Source organism: Lutra lutra, chromosome 1 (assembly GCF_902655055.1).
Source record: "Lutra lutra chromosome 1, mLutLut1.2, whole genome shotgun sequence".
NCBI classification, from domain to species: domain Eukaryota; kingdom Metazoa; phylum Chordata; class Mammalia; order Carnivora; family Mustelidae; genus Lutra; species Lutra lutra.
Genome location: NC_062278.1, coordinates 196391998 through 196418786, shown reverse-complemented (window position 1 = coordinate 196418786; position 26789 = coordinate 196391998). Strand labels below are relative to the sequence as shown.

General features: G+C 36.4%; 1 protein-coding gene across 9 annotated transcripts in view; it reads right to left on the bottom strand.

Annotated features, from left to right (window-relative positions):
• CFAP20DC (CFAP20 domain containing) overlaps positions 1-26789 on the bottom strand; it is a 254309-nt gene that overhangs the window by 135384 nt on the left and 92136 nt on the right. For 5 of the 9 annotated variants that reach the window (XR_007120850.1, XM_047690656.1, XM_047690666.1 and 2 more), the window contains exons 6-7: positions 10512-10668; positions 7316-7369 (exon numbers count right to left, since the gene is read on the bottom strand). Coding sequence is in view for 6 of the 9 variants with exons in the window: in XM_047690656.1 (XP_047546612.1) it covers positions 7316-7369; positions 10512-10668 (211 nt within the window). In the remaining 3 variants the exon portion in view is untranslated. Of the gene's footprint in view, positions 1-5814; positions 5874-7315; positions 7370-10511; positions 10669-26789 lie in introns of those variants that run through there. The other 4 variants (XR_007120851.1, XR_007120852.1, XM_047690712.1 and 1 more) reach the window with 3 other exon arrangements.

The window sequence follows — 26789 nt, the reverse complement described above, 5'->3', positions numbered from 1 at the left end:
GCAGATGCATATGGTAATTATGTGTTTAACATTTTCAGGAACTGCCAAACTGTCTTCTATAGTGGGTGAACCATTCTGCATTCCCATTAACAATGTACAAGGATTCCAATTTCTCCACACCCTTACCAACACTTGTTTTCTATTAAAAAAAAATTATAGCCATCCTAGTGAGCGTGCAGTGGTATCTCATTGTGGTTTTGATTTGCATTTCCCTAATAACGAATGCTGAGCAGTTTTTCATGTTTGTCAATTATTTGTATATCTTTTTCAGAGATATATCTACAGCAGTTAAGTCCTTCAACCATTTTTTATTGGGTTGTGTCTCTTTCTCTTGTCGAGTTATAAGAGTCCTTTACATAGTCTAGATACTGGAAGATATCAGAATATTCCATATATATGGAATATTCTGATATCTGATATAAATATTCTGATTCTACATATAAAGAGCATGTGTGTGTATATATGTATATACATATGTATATACATATGTATATATGTATATATGTATATGTATATATACACACATACACATGCTCTCTATATGTAGAATCAGAATATTTATTCTATAAAATATATGATTTGCAAATATTTTCTCCCATTCTGCAGGTTGTCTTTTCAATTTCTTAAGTGTCCTTTGATATACAAAAGCGTTAAATTTTAATGTCCAATTTATTTATTTTTAAAATTTTGCTGCTGTGCTTTGGGGTTAACCTAAGGTCATGAAGATTAAGCTCTATTTTTTTCCTAAGAGTTTTATTTAGTTCTTATATTTAGGTCACTGATCCATTTGAGTTAGTTTTTATATACTTATTATTTTGTGTGTGGATATCCAATTGTCCCAGAACCATTTGTTAAAGAGTCTCCTCTCTCCTCATTGAATGTTCTTGGCCTCCCTGTCAAAATTAGACATATGGATTCATTTCTGGACTCAGTTCTATTCCATTGGTGTTATATGTCCATTCTAACTATACCAGACTGTTTTGATTACTGCAACTCTTGAATTAAGTTTTGAAATTGGGAAGTGTGAATCTTCCAACTTTGTTCTTTTTCAAAACTGTTTTTGGCTATTTTGGCCCCCTTGCAATTCCATATGAATTTGAGGATCAGCTTTTTCATTTCTGCAAAAAGGCCAGTGAAATACTGAGAGATTGCACTGAATCTCTAGATCTCTTTGGGTCATACCAACATCTTAACAATATCAAGTCTCTCAATCCATACATGTTGGATGTATTTATTTCTATTCACTTAGGTCTTCTTTAACTTCCTTTAGCAATGTTTTATAGTTTTCAGTGAAGAAGTTTTTCATTTCCTTGATTAAATTTATTTCTAGGTATTTAATTATTTTGGATGACATTATAAATGGAATTGTTATCCTTAGAGTTTTTAAGATATGAAGTTCTTTTATAAATATTGATAATGCCTACTTATAAAAAACAATTGATATTTTAATCAGTATACATCTGTGTCTTTGATATATAGATATTCATAATCCATTTTTGTGGATCTACTATTGGCTGGAAACCTCTGCTATGCAGAGATCTTTCCCCTTTTTCCTTGCCCTGGGTGGTTTTCTAGGCAAGGGTAATCTGAGTTCGACTCTGCTGCAAGGAGGAGTGGGAATGCAGCCTTAAACTGATGAGATCTGAATATGACGTGTATCACTTGACCTGGAGAGAGAGGGGCAGGAAAACACTCAACAGTGCTGATTATTAAAAACACTAAAGAATTCCAGTTATTGAGGAAGGTAAATATGTATACTGCTGAGGAAGGAACAGTCAAGGCCTGGCCTAGAGTTCTACCTTCTGTGACCTCAGCACAAGATGCCTTGATTTCCGGGTCTTATTTCCTCTCTGTATAATTAGGATACTGGATTACATTATCTGTAAGGCCCGTCCCTGCTCAATGAGTCTATTAAGGCACTACATTAGTATTTCTAGTTTTTTCTGTGGCTTTTGAAGGGATAATTTTCTTCACATTGCTTGACATTCAGAAGGCTTACTGAATAGAGAGAATGACTGAATGAATAATTGAACAAACAATTAGCCAACTCTTACTTTATCAATTCATCATATAAGTATGACAGATTACCAGTGCCAGGTCATGTGCTAGAGGTAAAAATATGGAGACTTAACCTATGCCTTCAAAGGGACTCTCAGTCTGAAATCATACTTTTAATTATTCTCTTCTTCTTGCATTCCTTAACACAGAACACATATGCCCAAGTGCTGATATTTTAATAAGCAATGAACTCTGGTGTCAGGAGACCTGTAAAATCATCACCAGTAGAGCATAAATCCACACCTAGTGGATAACTGTGTGCTCTTTCCTTTCTTCTCGTGGCTCTCCTCTTGTTTTTCTCTTATCTAACATCTGTACATATATTGTTCTTTTTTTTAGATGCAGAATGATATGAGTTAGTCAATAATTCAGTCATGCAAATGCCTAAAAGTGCCAGTCTGTGTTCCCTCAGGAACCATAAAAGTCATAAATTCAATTGAATCAGCATGCTTTACTACTTGTCCAGCATCAGCCATTCCTCTGGCCAAGTGAAAACCTGGTTAATTTCTTGTTTTAGGGTCCCAATAATTCACTTTCTATTATATTCCACTGTGTAAACAGAGAACAGCAATGGAATTAGGCAACATTTCCTAGCTTGGGTGAGCTTAAGAGGTTCTAGAGTGAAATGTAGCAGCTTAAATAAACTAAGGCAAACAGGTACTGAGTTTAAGCAAGCATTTTAATACACTATCTTTAAATTGAATCTCAGAATGAAATGTAAGAAACAGGGAAAAGAGCTTCCTATGATAAAAGTCTCAACCTCATGACTAACAGAACTGTCTCTGTAGAAGATGTCCCCCCCAGCCCCATCTTCAGTATGAAAGACAAAGGGACATCCATTACTTATTGAATACAGACACACTTAACACAGCTAGTCACCATATTTTGGCATTCTTATTCCATGATGTCTTTTCACTCTCTCTCTCTCTTTTCTTTTTAAAATTTCCCCTCCCTTCCATTCTCCCAAGGAAGGCAGTACACTATAGTAATTAGGAGTAAAAACTTGAGTCCTACTGCCAGGGTTCAAAACCTGCCTCTACTACTTAACAATTTTGTGACACTGGCACATTATCTGACTTCTCTGTGCCTAAGCTTCCCTAACTGTAAAATGGAGATGATAATAATACCCACTTTAAAGAGTTTGTATAAGCATTAAATTAAGTTCATATATATAAAGTGTTTAGAACACCTACTGCTTCTATTAGCACCACCATCATTGTTATCATTTCTGCTGCCAACTTCCTTGACCAGGGACACTCAATTTGCCCCATGCTGTGTTGTCCTTTGTTCTCTTTTATCAAATTGTCTTGACAATGAACTCTTGGCAGTGTTTACTTTTCTGGTGTCCACAATTACACAGAGAACTCTGAGGACAGGAAAATTGCTCTACCTCTTTGTGCCAAAGTATGCAACCTAGTAATAAAATATTATATTAAATCATTCCTTCCACCTCTGCCATATACCATACTGAACTCCCTGTTCCTTGAATGGATCAGATCTACTCATGATGCCTGTCTTTATACATACACACTCTTCCTTTTCCTGAAATGCTTTCCTTTCTTGTTGTCCACTTTCACTACCTGAAAAATTATTTCATTATTTGAGAAATTATTATTTATCCTTCAGGATATAGTTTGGAAAATTTGTTTCTTCATGTGAGTACACACCAAACACTGCTCTATGGATAGATGCTGACTCATTAAGTCATTTTCACTGGTCTGTGGTGAAAACATCAGCCTTTATTCTGAAATTAACACTTTCCTAATATGTGAGTGTTTAAATTTTTCCAATTAATTAAGTGATTAGAATAATTGTAGTTTTTCTTCTTTGTCTGTTCTAATGCTCTGATTTGGTGAATTTAAAAGTTGGCAACCTTATGTTAGTCCAGTTTTTCATAACGTGGTAGGTCTGTGAAATCCAAGTGCCTCTCCAAGTGGCTCTCTCAAGTTAGAGTTAAGTGCCCCAAACTCTTCTCCCAGTGCTTGTTAAGCCCATTAAGGAAGCTTCCTCCAGGTATAACAATCAATATGTACATGTAAATTTCCCTGAGAGATTCCAAGCTCCTTGAAGCAGGGGCTGTGTCATCTCAGTGCCTGATTGTAGGAGGCAGATAAATGGTTAGCATCTACACAATTAATTATAGTTTATGTCTTTTCATATATATTTGTTTTATTGGATCCTCAAAACAACCTTATAATAACTAATGAGGAAATAATGTTCAGAGATGTTCAGAACTCACACAAAGCACTAAGTTGGTATGTGGTCACAGCAACTGACTGTGGGACCATTAATCTGTGTCTTTAGTTGCTACAGTATCAATTTAACTTCTCCAAGATGTACTCAGTTTACACACTTTATGCTTTTCGTGGGAATGTAATAATATTTTACTTAACCAGGGAACAATTATCCTCATTTTACTGACATAGAAATTGAAGCATATAGAGATGGGGTGAGCAGTTGTGCAAGGTTAAGTCCTGGAAGCTAAATGAGGAATAGAGGGTTATATTCCACAGCACCCAGAACCACACCATGCTTCCCAAGTCTATTCAGAACATTTTAGGCAATCTGAGTTGCCACATTCATTAGCCTTTTTTCCAGGCCTTTTGGAATAAAAGAAATCATGCCAATATTTGTTCTTAGAATTTTTTAGATTATCCATTCACTATTAAAAAATTAATTATAAAACAAAATATATGTATATTGTTCAAAAATACAAATGGCACTACAATTATGAGAAAAAGGCATTATTCCCTAACTGCTACCCTCCTACCTCACACATGGCCTAGTCTCAAGCCTTTCAGCAATAGCTTCTAAATCTTCTGGTACTTACTTCTGTGTTTATAATTGTAGCCTTATATTGACATTTCTGCACTTGTGCTTTAGGTATTATCTCTGACTTGTATTTTGGAAAAAATATTGAACCACAAAAGACCTGATTAGCCCAAGAAATCCTGAAAAAATAAAAGCAACGCAGGAGCCTCACAATTCTGGACTTCAAACTATATTACTGTAGTCATCAAGACAGTATGGCACGGACACAAAAACAGACACATAGATTAATGGAACAGAATAGAGAGCCCAGAAATGGGTCCACAACTATATGGTAATCTTCAACAAAGCAGGAAAGAATGTCTGATGGAAAAAAGACTGTCTCTTCAACAAATGGTGTTGGGAAAACTGGACAGCAGCATGCAGAAGAATGAAATTGAACACTTTCTTACACCGCACACAAAAATAAATTCAAAATGGATGAAAGACCTAAATGTGAGACAGAAAAATCCCTTCAAAATCCTTGAGGAGAACACAGGCAGCAACCTCTGTCACCTCAGCCATAACAACTTCTTACTAGACATGTTGCCAGAGGCAAAGGAAACAAAAGCAAAAATGAACTACTGGGACTTCATCAAGATACTCTTCTGCAGAGTGAAGGAAATAATCAACAGTCTAAAAGGCATCCTACGGAATGGAAAAAGGTATCTGCAAATGACTATCTGATAAAGAGTTAGTATCCAAAGTCTGTAAAGAACTTATCAAACTCAACACCCCAAACTCAAATAATCCCATTAAGAAAGGGCAGAAGACATGAATAAACATTTTTCCAAAGAAGACATCCAGATGGCTAACAGACCCATGAACCAATGCTCAATATCACTCATTATCAGGGAAATATAAATCAAAACCATAATGAGATATCACCTCACACCTGTCAGAATAGATAAAATTAACAACACAGGAAACAACAGATGTTGGGGAGGATGAAGAGAAAGGGGAACCCTCTTACACTGCTGGTGGGAATACAAGCTGGTGCAGCCACTCTGGAAAACGGTATGGAGGTTCCTCAAAAAGTTAAAAATAGAACCACCCTACAATTCAGCAATTGCACATTGAGGTAGTTACCCAAAGGACACCAAAATACAGATTTGAAGGGGTTCATGCACCCCAATGTTTATAACAGCATTATTAACAATAACCGAACTATGACTATATTACTGGAGTCATGAAGAGCCATCAAAAAGAATGAAATCTTGCCATTTGCAGTGATGTGAAGGAGGCTAGAGTGTATCATGCTAAGTGAAATAAGTCAAAAAGTCAGTCAGAGAAAGAAAAATACCATATGATTTCACTCATATATGTAATTTAGGGAACAAAATAGATGAACATGTGGGAAGGGAAAAGAAAAAGAGAGAAGGAGAGAGGAGGAGACAAACCATAAGAGACTCCTAATGATAGAGGACAAACTGAGGGTTGATGGAAAGAAGTGGGAGAGGGATGGGCTAACGGGGTGATGGATATTGAGGAATGCACTTGTTATGATGAGCACTGGGTGTTATATGTAAGGGGTGAATCACTAAATTCTACTCATGAAACCAATATTATGCTATATGTTAACTAACTAGAATTTAAATAAATATTTGGAAAAGAAAAATAATTGGATAGGTACGGAATTCTACGTTGGAAATCATTTTTCCTTAGACTTTTGAAGGTATAGTTTTAAGGTCTTGTGCCATCTAATGTTGTGTGAAGTCAGACATCATTATTCTCATTCCTACTCCTTTGTATGCAACTTTAATTTTTAAAAATTTCTGGAAGCTTAAATATTCTTTTCTCTTTTTCCCTCTTATTCTTAAATTATACAACAGTGGCTCTTATTTTCCTTTCTTTCTTTTTCTTTTTCATTTTTTGTTTTTGATGAGCTATGTCAATGTGAAAACACTTGGCCTTTAATTTTGGGAATCTTCCTACATGTCATCCTTCCTGTTTTCTCTAGTCTCTCATCTTAGAATCTTATTACTCTGCTGGTGGTCCACTTGGACTAACTTCTAATATTCTTAACATTTTGATCCTATTTTCAGTCTTTTGGGCTTCTTTTTAATTTTTTTTTTAATTTTAAGTCCCTGGAACAAGAAAATACAATACAGAGTCTCAAAATAGTGTATAGTTTCTGAGTCGAAATGTCCAGTATTCATTCAAACTTATTAAACATATCAGGATACAAGGATAAGAGAAAAACAGAAAATAAAAACAGATATTGGAATTGAGACACAGATATTGGAATTGTGAGCCAAGGCTTTTGAAATAACTTTGATTAATATATTTGAAAAATTCAATAGTGAGATAGAGAATTTCAGCTGAAGAATGGAAACTGTAAAAAAGAATCTAATGGAAATTCTAGCATCAAAAAATATAATAACTGAAATTAAGAATGCTGAAATATGTGTTCATTCAGCTCCTTGATAAATATCCAAAGAAAGCCTACCTACATGGTCCAAGAGAAATGTAGACTGAGTACAGCAGTACGATTCATAGATGCCTAAAATAGACAAACTATGGTGAGTTCACACAATGGCATACTGTATAGTAATTAAATAAGCAATATAGATGACTCTCACAAACTCAAGGTTTTGTTAAAGAATGTATATATGAAAGAATATGTACTATATGATTTTATTTAAATAAACTTCAAAAATAGGTAAAATTAATTTGTGGTGTTAGAAGTCAGGAGAGTGTTCTCTCTGGGAAGAAGAGAGAGGGTTATGATTAGGAGATTATAAGTAGGGTTTCTGAGATGTTTGTAAAGTTCTATTTCTTGATCTGGGTGCTGGTTACAGAAATGTGTTCACTTTGTGTTAATTCCTAAAGCTGCCACCTATGATCTGTAAATGTTTCTAAATTATATAAAAAGCTTTTAATATAGTAAACTTTAACAAAATGCTTATTGAAATACAGCAAGAACAAACTACTCCTATTTTATAGATGCAGTATATTTTCTTAACTGAGAAAAACATATATTTATTCCTTATTTAGTTCTTTCTTCCTGTTAGTTTCAGTGTCTATCTACCATGTATGCAATGTATCTGAGTTGAGAAGTTCTCTGGTCCAGTTTCTCCAGAGAATAAATATCCTGTTTTCTGCTTATTTGTAGTTGGAAGGGGGATCTGGGATTCTATAGCAACCCATATAGAATTTTAACTAATCTCCTTGTCTTTAGCCACACCCCCTTACATTTGGCAGTACCGAGGGCTGCCAATTCTGGAGTCCTCTGAGGTTCTATATTATGACTCTCATTGACAAACCTCTCCGTAAACCCAATAGTTTCAGCTTTCTCTGCTCTTCTAAGTTAGTTATCACTCCTCAATCTTACAAAATTTCTGACCACACTTTCCCTATTGTTTCCTACTCTCCCATCCTCTTCTTCCTGGTGGGTTTATTACCATTTTAATTCTTATAATTTTAGTGGGGCTTCAGGAAGGATCAGAGATAAAAACTTGCATTTAATATGCCATATTTTGATTTACTTTTTCCCTTACATTTATTTAAAAATACTAATCAGGTTATGATTCACCTCCTCTGATCTGCTAATTCTAGAATGCACATATATTTCTACAAATTTTGAGGTTTCTTATTAGTTTGGGTGATATATTTTTTTTAATGAAGGCTTTCACTTTCTTGTATAGCCTTTAAATGGTACATAAGATGAGTGGCTGCACTTCCTGGCTTGTGATCTCTCTGGGGAGCTGTTAATGCACTGCTGTATTTTATTATCAAATGAAATTTATAGGCACAGTGTCCTGTTCCACAGAGTGAACCACACAAGGATTTCTCAGACACTCATCCAGACAGAGCATAAGTCTGAAGTCTACTTTATACAAACTTCTAAGAAATCACCTTTGCCATCTTATGTGCTGCCCTGTTTCCTGGGCTTCTAGAAAAATTGATTTTGTTAAAAATAATCCCAGACAAAAATCAAAAGGAAGCATCAGTATTCTCTCAATACTTTCAGTTGTTTAAGACTATCTTAGCAGGATAATTTGTGTCATCTTATAAATTCTAGATGGTTCAGTTATCTGCAGAGTATATTTATTAATCACACAATAAATACTAAATTTATATTTTCCTATCTTTCTAGGAATAACTCACTTTTCTAATATGATCATTAGAAAATTTATACATGTAATGTCTCTCAAATGACTTAATGAAATGTACAGAATAATGAGATAGTATATACCAGACAATGGCAGAGCTTTTTGAATGATGACTTTTTAAAAAAAAAAAAAAGATTTTATTTACTCATGAGTGAGGGAGAGTGTGAGCAGAGGGAGGGGCAGAAAAAGAGGCAGAAAAAGAGGGAAGCAGGCTCCCCACTGAGCAGGGAGCCCAACTCAGGGCTCGATCCCAGGACCCCTGGATTACAACCTGAGCCAAAGGCAGATGCTCAACCCACTGAGTCACCCAGGCACTCTGAATGGCAATACCTTTTGAACACCCTTTTGAATTTGGTGACTTTGCTACACAATGAGTCCCATTTCCTTCGTCAGGAATCAGATACTGGCTTTGTTAGCTACCCTTGTATCATGTGATCTAGGTTCTACAAATCAGACATAAATATGCCTTTGTTCAGCAGAGAAAAATGAAGAAGTCTGCTTCTGGCGAGGGTGGTGAGGAAGAAGACATTCAGTTTTCCAGGGCAGCAGTAATAGAAACTCTGGAACCTGGAACCGAGCATTGTGCTGTGACTTATGGAGTCTGTCCAGTTTCAGTAGCTATCAGGGGTCTTTCTAGGAGCAGTCTTGTGGTGGGGGCTGCGTTTGTTCTTGGCTGTAGCCTCAAAGCCTGACTTTCTGGGTATCCTTGAGATTCTATGAAGTGGCTAATTACCTTAAATAAATTCTCTTTTCTGTTTCAACTACCTAGAGAGGATTACACTGCTTGCAAATAAAAACCCTGACTAATTCACATGGTAAGTGCTATCAAAAACAAAAAAGGAAGAAAAATCACAAAAATAAAAAAGATATCTTTGACATACTGCTACAGTAAAAATAAACATGATTCAGACTAAAGAATGACATATGCTACAACATGACTGAACCATAAGGACTTCTGCTAAGTGAAATAGGCCAACTACAGACAAATACTATATGCTTTTACTTACTTAAGGTATCTAAAATAGATTCAAGGAATCAGAGTAGAATGGTTGTTGCCAATGGTTGAGGTGAAGGGAAATAGGGAGTTACTAATCAAGTGGGTTTTGATCAAAATGAACAAATTCTAGAGATCTGCTGCAAAGCACTGCACCTATTGTCACCAAAACATGTAGTATGCTTAAAAATTTATTAAGTGGACAGATCTCATGTTAAAAAAGTGTTTTTTCCACAGTAAAATAAGATAAATTTAGAAAAACCACTACTCTGTACTCATACTATCCAGAGGTATGCTAATTTTTTTTTTAAAGATTTTGTTTACTTATTTGACAGAAAGAGAAATCACAAGTAGGGAGAGAGGCAGGCAGAGAGAGAGGGGGAAGCAAGCTCCCCACTGAGAAGAGAGCCCAATGCGGGGCTTGATCCCAGGACCCCGGGATCATGACCTGAGCCACCCAGGTGCCCCCAAAGGTATGTCTAACTTTAAACACATTGGAGAATTTAAAAATCTTCATAGTAGCAACTTGAACATACCGTCTTTATCAGCAGTGTCTTGAGGCTTGCATTTTAAAGTGAAGATCTTCCGCAGCTTACAGTTAGCTGAGACAATGATTCCATCCAAGGACTGGAAAACTGCTCCCTTGAATATTTCACTGGTAAATGCTACCAAGTCTATGCATAGATTGCACCACTAAAATAAAGAAAAGAGGAGTAAGTCCTTTCTATAATCAAAGAGGTGAACAAATCATCTATATGTGGATGGTGCAGAGAATTGAAGCAACTGACTGGATCAACCAGCCTCAAACCAATATCCTTCCTTAGGCAAACCTCTATTTTGGCTTCAGTTTTCTTAAAAATTGCCCAGATTCTCCCAAAGAAGTCATCATAATCTAAACTAGACATTGGTCAGGCTATAGAGTTCTCATGATGAGGGAAGATTTTGACAACTTTGGGAAATAACTCTGGATCTGTAGGCAGTATGCTTGTGGGAAGCTAACTACAGGTGCATTAGACCACTTAAATCTTGAAAATCAAGGATAAGTAGACAATTGTCCCTTCAAGGGGACTAATTTGATCATAATTAGCCACTTATATTTGTTAAAAAAATCATGGATGAAATTAGAAGCTGGGTTTAAATTGTGGCCAGTGCTGTCTACTTATAACCAATTAACCTATTGTACAGAAATAGATTCTTCCAAAGAATTTGTAATTATGCCTGGTATTTGCCAGTTTTAAAAGTATTCTTGCAGGGACTAATTTCTGCCCATTAAGCAATTAGGCTCCTCAATACTTCATCAAATGAATTCTCTAAATGGTCTGAGTTAAAGAAAAGGAGAAAATAATCATTTAGTAAGAAATTAAGACATACTGAGGATTGCAGGACAACAACAGGGAAAAGATTTTTGAAATTAAAATAAAAGTAGTATTTAAGGTTGTCTGTACTTCTTTTAAAATATTAAGCTCTTCCATTATTTGATTAGAAGAACAATTTACATAAGGTTCATTTTATTAATCTGTCAAAACTGAAAGTAGTATTTATTGATAAAGGAAATGATGATGTTATTCTTAAAGTCAAATTCTGTTTAGAAATGTTGATTTTATTAGGAAGGAAAACCTGAGGTGGTTTCCACTATAGAAAAATAAAAGAGATTGCAGTAAGTTATTAATTAAACACACGAAGATTATTTGTAGGTGTCCAAACAGTAAAATTATATTCTCAGGCCATGGGGATGCTCTGATCTTTTGGGTGAAAAGAAGTCTGGTATACTAAAAGGTGGGAAGGAGGATTGAGTGTGATGCAGTAATGAGACTGGCTTGCCCTGCAGGATGGCAAGCTCTGGGGAGGCATGAGAGGTAATGTGGGATGGGCCAGTAAGGCCAGGTTCTGGACATTGGAAGATCAGAACTTTGGACTCCAGAGGGTAAGGTGTCACTTTGGTTCTTGAAGGAGAATGCGACAAGAGTAGAGTGCTGGGAAGTCTGAACCAACTCTAATGCAGGAATATTTGGGGGTGGGAGGAAGGCTGACATAGAGTAGAGACAGACTGAGGCACAGAAAGACCAGTCAGTCAGTCATTTAATCATGAAGTGAGGAGGGTCTGGTAGAGGACTAGTATAGGAAGTGGGATATAAGGGATAAACCCGACAGGCATATCCTAGGGCGAATGAAACAGCAGGACTTGGTAAAATCCAGGTTACAGGGGATGGAGGTATTGGGGTTTCTAGCAATCCAATAGCAATTGTTAATATTATTATTATATTAGCATCATTATCATTGTTCTGTGGTTCCTATTCCTGAAAGACTTGATTATGTCTCTACTGCAATTATTCAGCTGGTTTGCCCCCAAAGTAACTGTATTCATCCATTCTTCACCACAGGTGCTAAGCACTTTCCTCAGGTGTTAAACACTGCGCATGACTCCGACGTATGGCAAACAATAAGAAAGTCCTTCCAGTCTGAGAAGGGAGGCTGGAGGCAGACATGTAGCATCTGTTTTATACTGCTAGTGCAGAGGGGACTCATGGTGGGAGGATGCGGAAGTTCAAGAAAAGCTTCCTTAAAAAAATGTTTTAAAATGCCATAATATTATATTATATGCAAATATAGGCCCAAACATGCCAATTTTTACACAAAATATTGCTGTCACTTCTCCACTCCTCTAATCATACTGTCAACTCTTTAACTTTTCTTCTGTCTATATTTTTAAAGAATACCTTTTATCAATTTTAGACATTACCTATTGTCTTCCTATTATGGTGGTGAGACCTGTAGTTCACTTACACACCCTACTTCCTCCTCTTCATCCTCCCTGGATAATTGTCTCCCATTTGTTCTTTTTACCTTTTCCTCAAAATCCATATTCTGTGTTTTCCTCACTGTGACTATGTGAATATTGTACACAACTGAGTTAAGTGATGCTCTAGGATTACCTATTGTTATACAACTTCTTTATATCTCTAGAGTTAATGATTGTTTTTAAAATGATCTGCGTTATAGTATTTGAATCCAAGTTTTCCTATATTTAGGAAAGGGTTAGAGGTGACAGGAGTTTGGTTTTAAACAAGAAATAATACTTTCCAAATCCAGGGAGACATGGGAACATGCTGGGGCATTTCTTCTCAGGGCCCTGCCCTTTATTCCCTACTTAGATGAACCCTCCAGACAGCTATACTTCTATGCCTCATCACACACCAATCAGCTGGCTTGGGAATTGGTGTCCTCTTCCTTCAAAAACTCTTGAGTCCCAGGAAACCAGGTCCTTACCTACTACACACCTTTCTTATTCATCATAGTCAAGCTGTTATTCCCTCTGCCCAGACTCATGCACCATGGAAAGTGGTCAACAAATAATGATCCCCATGTATGTACGTATGATATATGAAGACATTCTTACACACACATGCCAATACACATACTTTCAATCTTTTATTTTCTTAGGTTTTAATTTTGACTCCAGTTAGTTAACATACAGTATTATTTTAGCTTCAGATGTACACGATAGCGATTCAACACTTCCATACATCACCTGGTGCTCATCAGGACAAGTGCACTGCTTGATCCCCATCACCTATTTAAGCCACCCCCCCCACCCACCTCCCCTCTGGTAACCATCCATTTGTTCTCTAAAGTTAGGAGTCTGTTTCTTGGTTTGCCTCTCTCTCTCTTTTTCCCTTTGCTTATTTTGTTTCTTAAATTCCACATATGCGTGAAGTCATATGGTATTTGTCTTTCTCTGACTGACTTAATTTTGGTTAGCATTATTTTCTCTAGCTTCATCCAGGTCATTGCAAATGGCAAGACTTCATTATTTTTTTTAATGGCTCAGTAATATTCGTTTGTATATTTACCCATTATTATTTCTCCATTCATCAGTCGATGGGCACTTGGGCTGTTTCCATAATTTGACTATTGTAGACAGTTCTGCTATAAACATTGGGGTGTATGTACCCCTTTGAATTATTTTGAAGTATTTTTATATTCTTTGGGTAAATACCTAGTAGTGCAACTGCTGGATTTTAGGGTATTTAAAAATTTTCTTTTTGAGGAATCTCCATACTCTTTTCCAGAGTGGCTGCACCTGTTTGTATTTTCACCAACAGTGTAAGAGTGTTCCCTTTTCTCTACAACCTCACCAAAACCTGTTGTTTCTTGTGTTGTTGATTTTAGCCATTCTGACTGGTGTGAAGGGGTATCTCATTGTAGTTTTGATTTGCACTTCCCTGATAAGTGATGTTAAACATTTTTTTCATGTGTCTGTTGGCCATCTGCATGTCTTCCTTGGAAAAATGTCTATTCATGTCTTCTGCCCATTCTTTAATTGGATTACCTGGGTTTTTGGGTGTTGAGTTGTATAATTTCTTTATATATTTTGGATACTAAGTCTTTATTTGTATGTCATTTCCAAATACCTTCTTCCATCTGTAGGCTGGCTTTTAGTTTTGTTGAATGTCTTCTTTGCTGAGCAGAAGTTTTTTATTTTGATGTAGTCCCACTAGTTTATTTTTGCTTTTATTTCCCTTACCTCAGGAGACATACCTAGAAAGAAGCTGCTATGGCCGATATCAAAGAAGTTACTGTCTGTGTTCTCTTCTAGGATTTTGATGGTTTCAGGTTTTACATTCAGCTCTTTAATCCATTTTTGAATTTATTTTTGTGTATGGTGTTAGAAAGTGATCCAGTTTCATTCTTTTGTATGTTGCTGTCCAGTTTTCCCAAGACCTTTGTTGAAGAGACTTTTCCCATTGAATATCCTTTCCTGCCTTGTCGAAGACTAACTGACCATATAATTTCTGGGTATTCTAATCTGTTCTGTTGATCTATGTGTCTATTTTTGTGCCAGAACCACACTATTTTGATTACTAGAGCTTTGCAATATAACTTGAAGTCCAGACTTGTGATGGCTCCAGCTTTGGTTTTCTTTTTCAAGACTGCTTTGGCTAGTGGGGTCTCTTGTAATTCCATACAAATTTTAATATTCTTTGTTCTAGTTCTGTGAAAAGTACTATTGGTATTTTGATAGGGATTGCATTATATATGTAGATTATTTGGGGTAGTATAGACATTTTAACAATATTTGTTTTTCCAATCCATGAGCATAGAATGTCTTTCCATTTCTTTGTGTCATCTTTAATTTCTTTCATCAGTATTTTGTATTTTTCAGAGTACAGGTCTTTCACCTCTTTGCTTAGGTTTATTCCTAATTGTTTATTGTTGTTATTGTTTTTGTATTATTGTTTTTTGTACAGTGAGATTGATTCCTTAATTTCTCTTTCTGATGCTCCAATATTGGTATATAGAACTGCAATAGATTTCTGTATGTTGACTTTATATCCTGCCACATTACTGAATTCATTTACCTTTGCTGAATTCGTTTTTTGGTGGCTTCTTTTGGATTTTCTCTATACAGAATCACGGGATCTGCAAATAGTGAAAGTTTTACTTTACTTTTTCCTTGCTGATCTGAATGCTCTTTATTTCTTTTTGTTGTCTGATTCCTATGGCTAGGACTTCTAGTACTACATTGAATCAAGCTGGTGAGAATGGATTTCCCTACCTTGTTCCTGACTGGAGAGAAAAAGCTCTCAGCTCTTCCCCATTTAGGATGATATTGGCTATGGGTTTTTAATATTTGGCCTTTATTATGTTGACATATGTTCCCTCTAAACCTTTGTTGAAGGTTTTTATCTGAATGGATGTTGTACTTTGTCAAATGCTTTTTCTGCATCTATTGAAATGATTATATTTATAATTGTTAAATCTTCTTGTTGGATTGTCCCTTTTATTATTATATAGTGCCCTTCTTTGTCTCTTGTTAGAGTTTTTATTTTAAAGTCTTATCCTTTCTTTTATTAGTGTGATATATCATATTGATTGATTTGCAAATATTAAACTATACTTGTAACCCAGGAATAAATCCCACTTGATCATGGTGAATGATTTTTTTAAATATATTGTTGAATTCAGTTTGCTAGTATTTTATTGAGGATTTTCTGCATCTATGTTCATCAGAGATAATGGCCTGAAGTTCTCTTTTCTTGTGGTGTCTTTACCTAGTTTTGGTATCAGAGTAATGCTGGCATCATACAATGAATTTGGAAGTTTTCCTTCATTTTTGATTTTTTGGAATGGTTTGAGAATAATGAGTATTAACTCTTCTTAAATGATTGGTAGAATTCACCTGTGAAGCCATCTGGTCCTGGACTTTTGTTTGTTGGGAGCCACTCTTCTGCTGGCTTTAGGTTTTGTTCATTGTTCTTTTTCTAGCTCCTTTAGGTGTAAGGTTAGGTGGTTTGAGATTTGAGATTCTTGAGATTTTTCCTGCTTCTTGAGATAGGCCTATGTTGCTATATACTTCCCTCTTAGGACCAATTTCCCTGCGTCCCAAAGGTTTTGGACTCTTGTGTTTTCATTTTCATTTGTTTCCATGTACTCTTTTATTTCCTGGTTGACCTATTCATTGTTTAGTAGCATATTATTTGACCTCCATGTATTAGTGGGCTTTCCAGATTTCTTTCTTGTGCTTCACTTCTAGTTTCATAGTGTTGTGGTTAGAAAAGATGCATGATCTGACTTCAGTCTTCTTGTATTTGTTGAGGCCTATGATGTGGCTTAATATGCGATCTATTCCAGAAAATATTTCATGTGCATTTGAAAAGAATGTGTATTTTGCCGTTTTCAGATGCAATGTTCTGAATAGATCGATTAAGTCCATCTGGTCCAGTCTGTCATACAAAGCCATTGTTTCCTTGTTGATTTTCTGTTTAGGTGAACTGCCCATTGATGTAAGTGGGTTGTTAAAGTCCCCTACTATTATTGTATTCTCAATTAGTTCCTTTATGTTTGTTATTTGTTATTAACTGTTTTATATATTTGGGGGCTCTCATGTTGGATACATAAATAGTTATAATTATTAGATCTTGTTGGACTGTCCTTTTTATTATGACATAGTGCCCTTTTTTGTCTTTTATTACAGTCTTTGTTTTAAAGTCTAGTTTGTCTGCTAGAAGTATTACTACTCCAGCTTTCTTTTGACATCCATTTGAATGATAAATGTTTCTCTATTCCCCCCTTCAATGTGCAGGTGTCTTTAGGTCTAAAATAAGTCTCTGGTAGGAAGCATATTGATGGGTATTTTTTTTTTTTAATCCATTCTGTCACCCTACATCTTTTGATTGGAGCATTTAGTCCATTTACATTCAAAGTAATTACTGATTGATATGTATTTATATTATTTTATTACTTGTTTTGTGGTTGTTTCTGGAGATTTTCTCTGATCCTTTCTTGACTTTCTCTCTTTCATGTTTTGCTGATTTTCTTTGGTGATGTATTTGGATTTCTATCTCTTTATTCTTTGCATGTTTATTAGTGGGTTTTGATATATGGTTACCACTAGGTTTGTAGATAACCTCTTCTACATATAGCAGTCTATATTAAGTTGATGGTCATTTAAATATGAACCCTTTCCTCTCTCCTCTCCACTTTTTAGGCATATGTTATTATATTTTATATCCTTTTTTTGAGTTCCTTGGATGATTTTTTATAGAAATAATTAGTTTTTACTGATTTTTATTTCCTGCCTTTATACTGTCAACTTTTGTTCTCTCCAAAGAGTCTCTCTTAATATTTCTCACAGGGCTGGCTTAGTGGTCACAAACTCCTTAGTTTTTGTTTGTCTAGGAAACTATCTTTCTTTCTATTGTGAATGATAGTCTTGCTGGATAGAGTATTCTTGGCTGTAGATTTTTCCCACTCAGCACTTTGGATATATCATGACACTTCCTTCTGGCTTTCAAAGTTTCTGTAGAAAAATTTCCTGCTTGCCTTATAGGATTTTCCTGGTAAGTTAATGATTTCTCTTCCCTTGCTGCTTTTAAAATTCTTTTGTCACTGTATTTTCCAAGTTTAATTACAATACGTCATGGTGTGGGTCTGCTTTTGTTGATTTTAATGGGAGTTCTCTGTACTTCCTGGATCTGGACATCTGTTTCTTTCCCCAGATTAGGGAAGTTTTTGGATATTATTTCTTCAAATAAATTTTCTGCTCCCCTTTCTCTCTCTTCTTCTCCTGGGAATCCTATGATACAAATGTGATTACATTTGATGGAGTCATTGAGTTCCGTAAGTCTGTTCTAGTTTTGAGGAATTATTTTTTCTCTCTCTTGTTCAGCTTTATTACTTTCCATTACTCTGTCTTCTACATCACTAATTCATTCCTCTGCTTCTTCCATCCTGCTATGCATTTTATTAAGTGTGTTTCTCATTTTGTTTACTGAGTCCTTTATCTCTGCTATGTTATTCCTCATCTCTGTGTTAAGGATCTTATTCATGTCTTCCATTCTTTTCTCAAGTCCAGTGACGATCCTTATGATCATGGTTTAAAATTCTCTATCAGGGGCGCCTGGGTGGCTCAGTGGGTTAGGCCTCTGCCTTCGGCTCAGGTCATGATCTCAGGGTCCTGGGATCGAGTCCCGCATTGGGTTCTCTGCTCTGTGGGGAGCCTGCTTCCTCCTCTCTCTCTCTCTCTGCCTGCCTCTCTGCCTACTTGTGATCTCTGTCAAATAAATAAATAAATAATAAAATAAAATAAATAAAAAATAAAATTCTCTATCATACATGTTATTTATCTGTTTTGCTTAGATCTCTGGCTTTGGCCCTGTCCTGTTCTTTAATTTGTGATACATTTCTGCCTCTTTTTTATGTTTGTTTCTATATATATTAATAAAGTCTGCTAAATTTCACCTCTTGAAAGTAGTGACTTTATGAAGAAGTAGTCCTGGGGTACCCTGCAGGGCAGTGTCCCCTGTTCACCAGAACCTGGCATTTCAGGAGAGCATCTTGTGTGTGTTGATTATACCTTTTGTTGTGTCTGAGTCACTTTTCCTTTCAGTGCAGTTGTCTGCACTGACTCTCTGCTGTTGTGGGCTGTGCTTACTCTCTGTGGTGTTAGTGGGACCAAGGCAGGCCAGCTCTGAGCGGGCGTGCCTGCCACAAGACTTGGGAGAAGGGGTAGCACTATTAGCAAAATTTGCGTTGGGCCACTCCAAAATGCTGTGGTGGTTGGGGGCTGCATGGGGCTGGGCATAGTGAGCAAACATGGCCCAGCACATGAGGATGCTGGGGGCATGTGGTTGGTACTGTGCAGTGGCTAGGGCTGGTGGGGTGACTAGGCAGGGTGCTCAGTGGCAGCTGTGCACCTGGTGGTGGGTGGGGTGCACTATAGTGTCTGGGGGTGCCCAGCAGGGTGCAGCACAGCAGATGTGTGCAGCACACTGTGGTGGCCATGCACCCAGCGGCTGGTCAGGGCACATGTTTGGCTTTAACAAAATTTGTCCTGAGTTCAGGGCCAAAGCCAGCAGACTTGGGAGTGTGCTAGTCCTTAGGAAAACTTATGGGCATGGCACACTTGCCAGTGGGTCAGGCAGCAAGTGTCTGTATAGCATCACCTCTCGAAGGTGGCTCTGTGTTTATGCTGGGAGGTAGGGGAGGAAAATGGCACCTGCCAGCTCCATTGCTTTTGGAGAAGTCCTCCAGTATGCTCTGAAATCGGGATGAAGAGATCTATCTCCTGTTTGTCCTTATGGTTGTGCAAACTGCTATTTTTTGGTTGTCCCTCCATGCAGACTGCTGTCTCTTTAAGGGCAGCAACCCAGCTATCACTCATCCTCCCAGCTTACCTAGTGCTGGGTCCGTTGACTTTTATTTTTTTTTAATTAATTAATTTATTTTTATTTCTTTTCAGCGTAACATTATTCATTGTTTTTGTACCACACCCAGTGCTCCATGCAATACGTGCCCTCCCCAATACCCACCATCTGGTTCCCCCAACCTCCCACCCCCTGCCCCTTCAAAACCCTCAGGTTGTTTTTCAGGGACTTTTAAAGCTCTAGGTTCCAAGAACCACTGGTTTTATAAACTCATGGAATTCAGTTCCTCTGTTTTTTTTGTTTGTTTGTTTGTTTGTTTTTAAAGTAAATTCTACACCCAATGTGGGGCTCAAACTCAGAACCCCAAGATCAAGAGTTATATGCTCTATACCAAGTGAGCCAGCTAGGTGTCCTAGCCCCTCTGGTTTTTAAAGCCAAATGTTATGGGGATTAGTCTCCCCCTATGAGCTCCCTAGGTTGATGGCCCATTTCTCTGCCTTGCTTCTCCACATATAGTTCCCTCTCTCCTGCAGGCAGCCTTCCTCTCTGCCTTTCTGACCTTTGTAAACTTTCAGCTGCAGCTTCATCTCTGTATTTAGTTGTGGAGTTTGTTCTTCCATTCTTTAGACTGCATTCTTGTTTGTTGACTTGGATGTGGATGATATCTAGTTGAAAACCTGGGATGGGGGCTATCTGGGTGGCTCAGATGGTTGAGCATCTGCCTTCACTTCAGGTCATTATCTCTGGGTCCTGGGATCAAGCCCCCTTTCAGGATCACAGCTCAGTGGGGAGTCTGATTCTCCCTCTCCCTTTGCTCTTCTCCCTACTTGGGTGCACACACACACACACACACACTCTCTCTCTCTTTCTGTCTCAAATGAATAAATAGAATCCTTAGGGAAAAAAACAAACCAAAAACGTGGGATGGGATGAGCTCAGGGTCCTCCTGCTCTGCCATCTTCCCAAGCCCCACCTCAAGCAAAATTCTCAATCTTTCATTTTATAATCACTCAACTAGCCCCATAAATGTGTGGTAACTGATAACTTTGGTGAATTCACTTCTTACAAGTGCAGATGGGAGTATTTCCTGAGAAAGATGGGAATAACTTTCAAAAATCTCCCTTGGCTAGAGGAAATGAAATTATTTTTTTGTTTAGTTGGTATTTATAAAGGTTCCACTTTTCATAGGCTTCAACAAATAACTCATTATTCATATAAATGCTGTGTCATACTTTTCCGAAGTTTCAGAAAAGAGTATGAACTGTCTACTCTCAACATGTGGATTACTTGAATTAGTTGATTTTTGTAAAATATTATTTTCATTACTCTTGGTGATCAACCATTCTTCAAATCCTTTTTTTGAGTTTTCTTGATCTCTGATCACTTTATTCCTACATGTAATTCTAGTCTAGCAGGGAAGAACTCTTGATTTAAAATATTCCTAATTATGGGTTTGAGAATTATGTACCAGGAAAATAGCAAACTTACAGAAAAAAGACAGTATTGCTTAGTTTGTTGCTTGGGTTAATAAGAGAGTTTATACCATAACAGACTCTTAATCTCAGGAAACAAATTAAGGGTTGCTGGGAGGTGGTGGGGGAGGGATAGGATGGCTGGGTTATGGACATTGGGGAGGGTATGTGCTATGGTGAGTGCTGTGAATTGTGTAAGACTGATGATTCACAGACCTGTACCCCTGAAGCAAGTGATACACTATATGTCAAATAAATAAATAAAAAGAGAGAGAGTTCATACTATTTAGTTCCAGCATGAAATTTTGCATAAAGGAACTGCCAGGCAAAGGGTAAAAGAATGATGCAAAGCATGAATTTCTATTTTTCACTGACTAATATTTTGGCCATATGGCTTTAGTTTTCATTTTAATTATTTTTAAAGAGTTTTATAAATTTATTTGAGAGTAAGAGAGGGGAGGAGAGAGAGAGAGAGAGAGCGAGTGAGAGAAAGCGCACTTGCGTGCATGTGCATGAAGAAGGGGCGGGGAGGGGCAGAGGGAGAGGGAGAGGGAGAATCAGACTCCTCACTGAGCAGGAAGCCTGACATGGGGCTCTATCCCAGGACCCGTAGATCATGACCTGAGCCCAAGGCAGATGCTTAACTGACTGAACCACCCAGGGGCCCCCATATGGCATTATTATACTGGTGAAAGGCCAGTAGACTGTGTGAACACACACACACACACACACACCACTCAAATGCATGCAATAACAAGTTCTTGGTTGTCCAGCACTTTTTGATTTTCCTTGCCATTACTGTAGGAAAGATGTGAAGATAATTGGATTCATTTTGCCAGTACAGAAAGAGCCTGAGTCATGGACAGTGCACAGCTCTAGCTAGTGCTGCCTTTCTAAGACGAAATCACAAACAAGAAACCACAATTTCATAACCCAGCAATCGTAAAGCACATCTCTTCTCACAATTTTAGAATCTCATTCTGCTTCTGCCCTCCTAAAACGATAAGAATGGGGTTTTAAAATGTTTATTCTTGTGTCTTTTATAATAATTTTTCACATGTTAGCTTAAATATCTCAGGAGAAAATCTCTTAAAAATCGCTTATAATGACCTTATTCATCTCAATCACCATCATCTTGTTTATTAAATGGTGTAAGCAGAGAGTCGAAATAGTAATTTTATATCCGCACGGTCAGGAGAAGCAATTACCTATTACTACTGTATTAAAAAACAATTTCCTCAGGAAAAGCAAATCATGACAAGTCCCTACACGGAGGGAGGGGAGTTTAAGAGAGGTTGGGGCTGTCAGGGCTGTAGCTCCTGGTTGAACCACAGAAAGGCAAGTTCCTTATATAGTATCTTTATGATACCTATTTAGCAAATGACCTCCACCTCCCATTCCTACCAGCATGAGCGAGCAGTCTCTTCCTGAAATAGCAGCCAATCTTTCTCTTGCTAATTCTCAAGTCACCTTTCACTGTGCCCTCTGAAATCCTTACACTGAGAAGTACTTCCTACTCTGTATTTTTCTAAGGGTCCTACATACCTTACTTTAATTGAAACCAGGCTTTTCTGAGATATTACTTCCCCTTTAACTCGAGTTAAAGCTCACTAAGAAAGTTTCATATGTGTTTCTACAGCCTCCAATTTTGAGGCCACGTGGTTAGGTGGCACTGGGAGCAGGCTCACACTTCTGACTGGGAACCCTATCTTCTTTGAAGCTGGAGGAATTGCTTCCACTCTTAGTTTCGCTGATCTTCAAATCACTTCCTGGTCACTTCTGCTTCTGCAGACACATCTTCGTCAGCCTAGCTACACATTCCTGAAAACCTGGGACCAGATTCACCTTACCTTCTAACACTGTCCAATACCCTGTGTCCCTTAACCTTCTTTCCTTCAAAAGCCTCCTCCGCTTTACACAGTAACACAATCACATGACTACATCCTGACATTTAACTTCCTTTCTTTGAAACACTTAACTTTTAAGATTTGGAATAAGAAATTATTTTCTATTATCTTATTATAATATTCTATTCTTTAGCCTGTCTGGAAATCCCTTCCAGTTAAACTCTATGGCAACTCCTTCTAAATACATTCCTCCTAGGAATGCAAGAGTGTGGGCTCTGCAGCCCATCTGTCTGAGTTTGCATTCCAGCTTCAGCATCTACTAGTTGGGTAATTTCTCAGTTACTTAACCTCTCTGTGCTTTGCTTTCCTCCTTTGTAAAATGGTGGTAATAATACATGTCTTAGAGTTGTTAGGATTAAATGTTTAAAAACATGGAAGCACTTATAATAGTGCCTAACATATATGTGCTTAATATATGTTAACCACACCATCTTTTTTGACTTCATACCACAAAATACACAGACTTTAAGGATACAGTTTGATGATTTTGACCATTTCATTCACCAGCATACCATAGCTCATCAAGTTATACGGCATTTCAATCACCCCAGAAAGATCTTTTGTGCTGTTTCCCAATCTCAGACTTATCTCTCTCAAGGGCAACCACTAATTTCTTTTACCTTAGTTTGTCTGTTCTATTAATTTATATAAATAGGATCACAGTAAGTGGCTTCTTTCACTTGGCATTAATACTTGAGGTTCATCAATGTTGTTGCATGGATCAGTAATCCATTCTTTTTTTGTTGAGTAGTACCCCACTCTGTGAATATACCACAATTTAACTGTTCAGTCTTCTGTTGTGAGGCATTTAAGTTTATTTCAAGTTTTTGGCTTTTATAAATAAAGCTGTTGTGAAATTCCCAGCCGAGTTTTTTGTGTACATGTACTTACATTTTTGTGGATAGACACCAAGGAGCGGAGCTTTTGTATCAATGGGTAAACGTTTAACTTTATCATAAACTTCCAAAGGTGTTTCCAAAGTGGTTACTCTGGAAATTCTCCATGTATGTTGGAAGTATATGATAACTGCTTTATATCTAAACCAACATTTAGTATTTCCTGTCTCTTTTATTTTTGCTATTATAGTGGGTGAAGTAGTAGCAACTGTGTTTTTTTTTCATTTGAATTCCCCTGATAGTATGGAGCTCTTCACATGCTTGTTTGTTTGTATAATCTTTGTGAAGAACTTGTTCAATTGTTTTTGCCTTAAAAAAGTTCTTTTTTTTTAATTACACAGTTGGAGAATATATTCTGGATAGAAACATTTTGGTCACATATATATTAGGAATATTTTCTCTGTGGGTTGCTTATTCATTTTCTTAAAACTGTCTTGATGAACAGTTTTAATTTTTTTTTAAAGATTTTATTTGAGAAAGAGAGAGAGAGAGAGAGAGAGAGCAAGTGAGCATGATTGGGTGGGGGGGAAGGGCAAAGGAAGAGGGAGAAGTCGACTCCCTGCTGAACAACAACAGGGAGCCCAACACAGGGCTTGATCCCAAGACCTGGGATCACGACCTGAGCCGAAGGCAGAGGCTTAACGGACTAAGCCACCCAGGCGCCCAGAACAGTTTTAAATTTTGGTGAAGCCCATTTTGTCAATTTATTCTTTATTAGGGTTAATGTTTTCTGGGTCTTAAGAAATCTCTTATAGTTGTTTATATTTTTAGCATTTATATTTGGATCTATGATTCATCTTAATTTTTGTGAATGGTGTGAAATATGGGTTGAGTTTCATTTTTTTCTCCCATATGGATACTCAGAGAAGTTCTGGGTCTGAAAAAAGATGTTCCTATCTCTATTGAATTGCTCTGGCGATTTGGTTGAAGATCAACTGACTATACATGCGTGTGTCTTTTTGTAAACTTTTTACTGGTATTTTTGCCAAGAACACATTGCCCTGATTACTGTAGCTTTATAACATGTTGTGAAATCATGAGGTATAATTTTTACATTTTGAAAATTGTGTTGTATTCTGTCTTTTGAGTTCCCATATATATCTTAGAATTTGTTTATAAATTTTGCAAAAAATATTAAAAAAAAAAACCTGTTGGGATTCTGAGTGGGATTGGACTGAATATACTGTATTTGGATCCAAAACCAACATGTTTCCATTTATTTAGGTCTTTTTCAATTTCTCTCAGCAATGTTTTATAGCCTTCAGTGTAAAGGTCTAGCATATGTTTTATTAAACTTATTCCCGAGTATTATGTACTTTTGATGCAACTTAAATACTTTTAAATTTAAAAATTTAAACTGTAATTACTGAATCACCATACTGTATACCTGAAACTAATACAACACTATATGTTGACTATACTGGAATTAAAATAAATAACTTAATACAAATATTTAAATTAAAAAATTTTTTAAACTTCAATTGTTTATTGCTATAAACAATTTATATAGAAATATATAGAAATATAGTTGACTTTGGTTATTGATGTTATACTCTGTGACCCTACAAAATTCACTTAATTTAGAAGGTTTTGTTTGGTTTTAGCAGATTCCTTACAATTGTCTTAGATGATTATGTTGTCTGCAAAGAGAGAAAGTTTTCCTTCTTTTTTTCTAATCTGTATGTGTTTTATTTCTCTTTATTATCTTACTGCACTTACTGGAACCTCCAATACAATGCTGAATAGAAGTAGAGTGGATATCCTTGCCTTGTTCCCTATCTTAGTGGATAAGTATTTCACCACTAAGTATGATTTAGTTGTAGGTTTTTGTTTTTTGTTTTTTAAACAGAACTCCTTTATTAGATTAAGAAAGTTTCTTTCCTTTCCTTTGATGTAAGCTTTAACCATGAATGACTAATGAACTTTTGTTAAATGATTTTTCTATGCTTATTGAGATGACCTTATGATTTTTTCCCCTTTTATTCCATTAATGTGAAAGATTACAGTGACTGGTTTTCAAATATAAGACTAACCTTAAATTCCTGGAATAAACACCTAGTCACAGTATTAAGGATTCATGTGTTTATGTTCATGATTGATACTGATTTATAGTTCTTTTTTGGGAATTATAATATCTTAGCTTGCTTTGTTATCAACATTATGCTGTCCTCATTTTATTCAATGATTTGGGAAATGTTCCTTCTCCTTAATTATCTGAAAGACAGTGTCTAAAATTGGTATTTTTTTTTTTCTTTAAATGTTTGGTAGAATTATATGTAAAGCCTGGATGTGAATTTTCTGGACCTATATTTTATTTGCAGGAATGTTTTACATTACAAATTCAATTTCTAAAAATAGATATATGGCTATTTTAACTTTTAATTTCTTTTAGTATCAGTTTTAGTAATTTGTGTCTTTAGCAGAAATTTCCCACTTCATCTAAATTGTCATACTTACCAGCAAAATATTGTTCATAGTATTCCCTTATTTTCCCTTTTCCCCATTTTCACTCTTGATTTTAGTAATGTGTGAGTTCTTCTTTTCTTGATTAAAGTAGCTAACAGCTTATCACCTGCTAAATCTTTTCAAAGAACAAACTTTGGTTTTATTGATTTTCTCCACTGTCCAGTTTTTATTTCATTTATATATTCTCTTGATTATTTCTTTCTACAGATTTTACATGATTCAGATGCATCCCACAAATTTTGGTATGCTTTATTTTCATTACTATTTGAAATTAGTTAAAATAACAGTTAGAAATGTTTTCTAATATCTCCCATAATTTTTTTTTTTTTTTTTTTTACTTGCAAGTTACTTGGAAGTATGCCGCTTTATTTCTAACTACTTAGGGACTGTCCAATTATATGTTTGTTATTAATTCCTAATTTAATT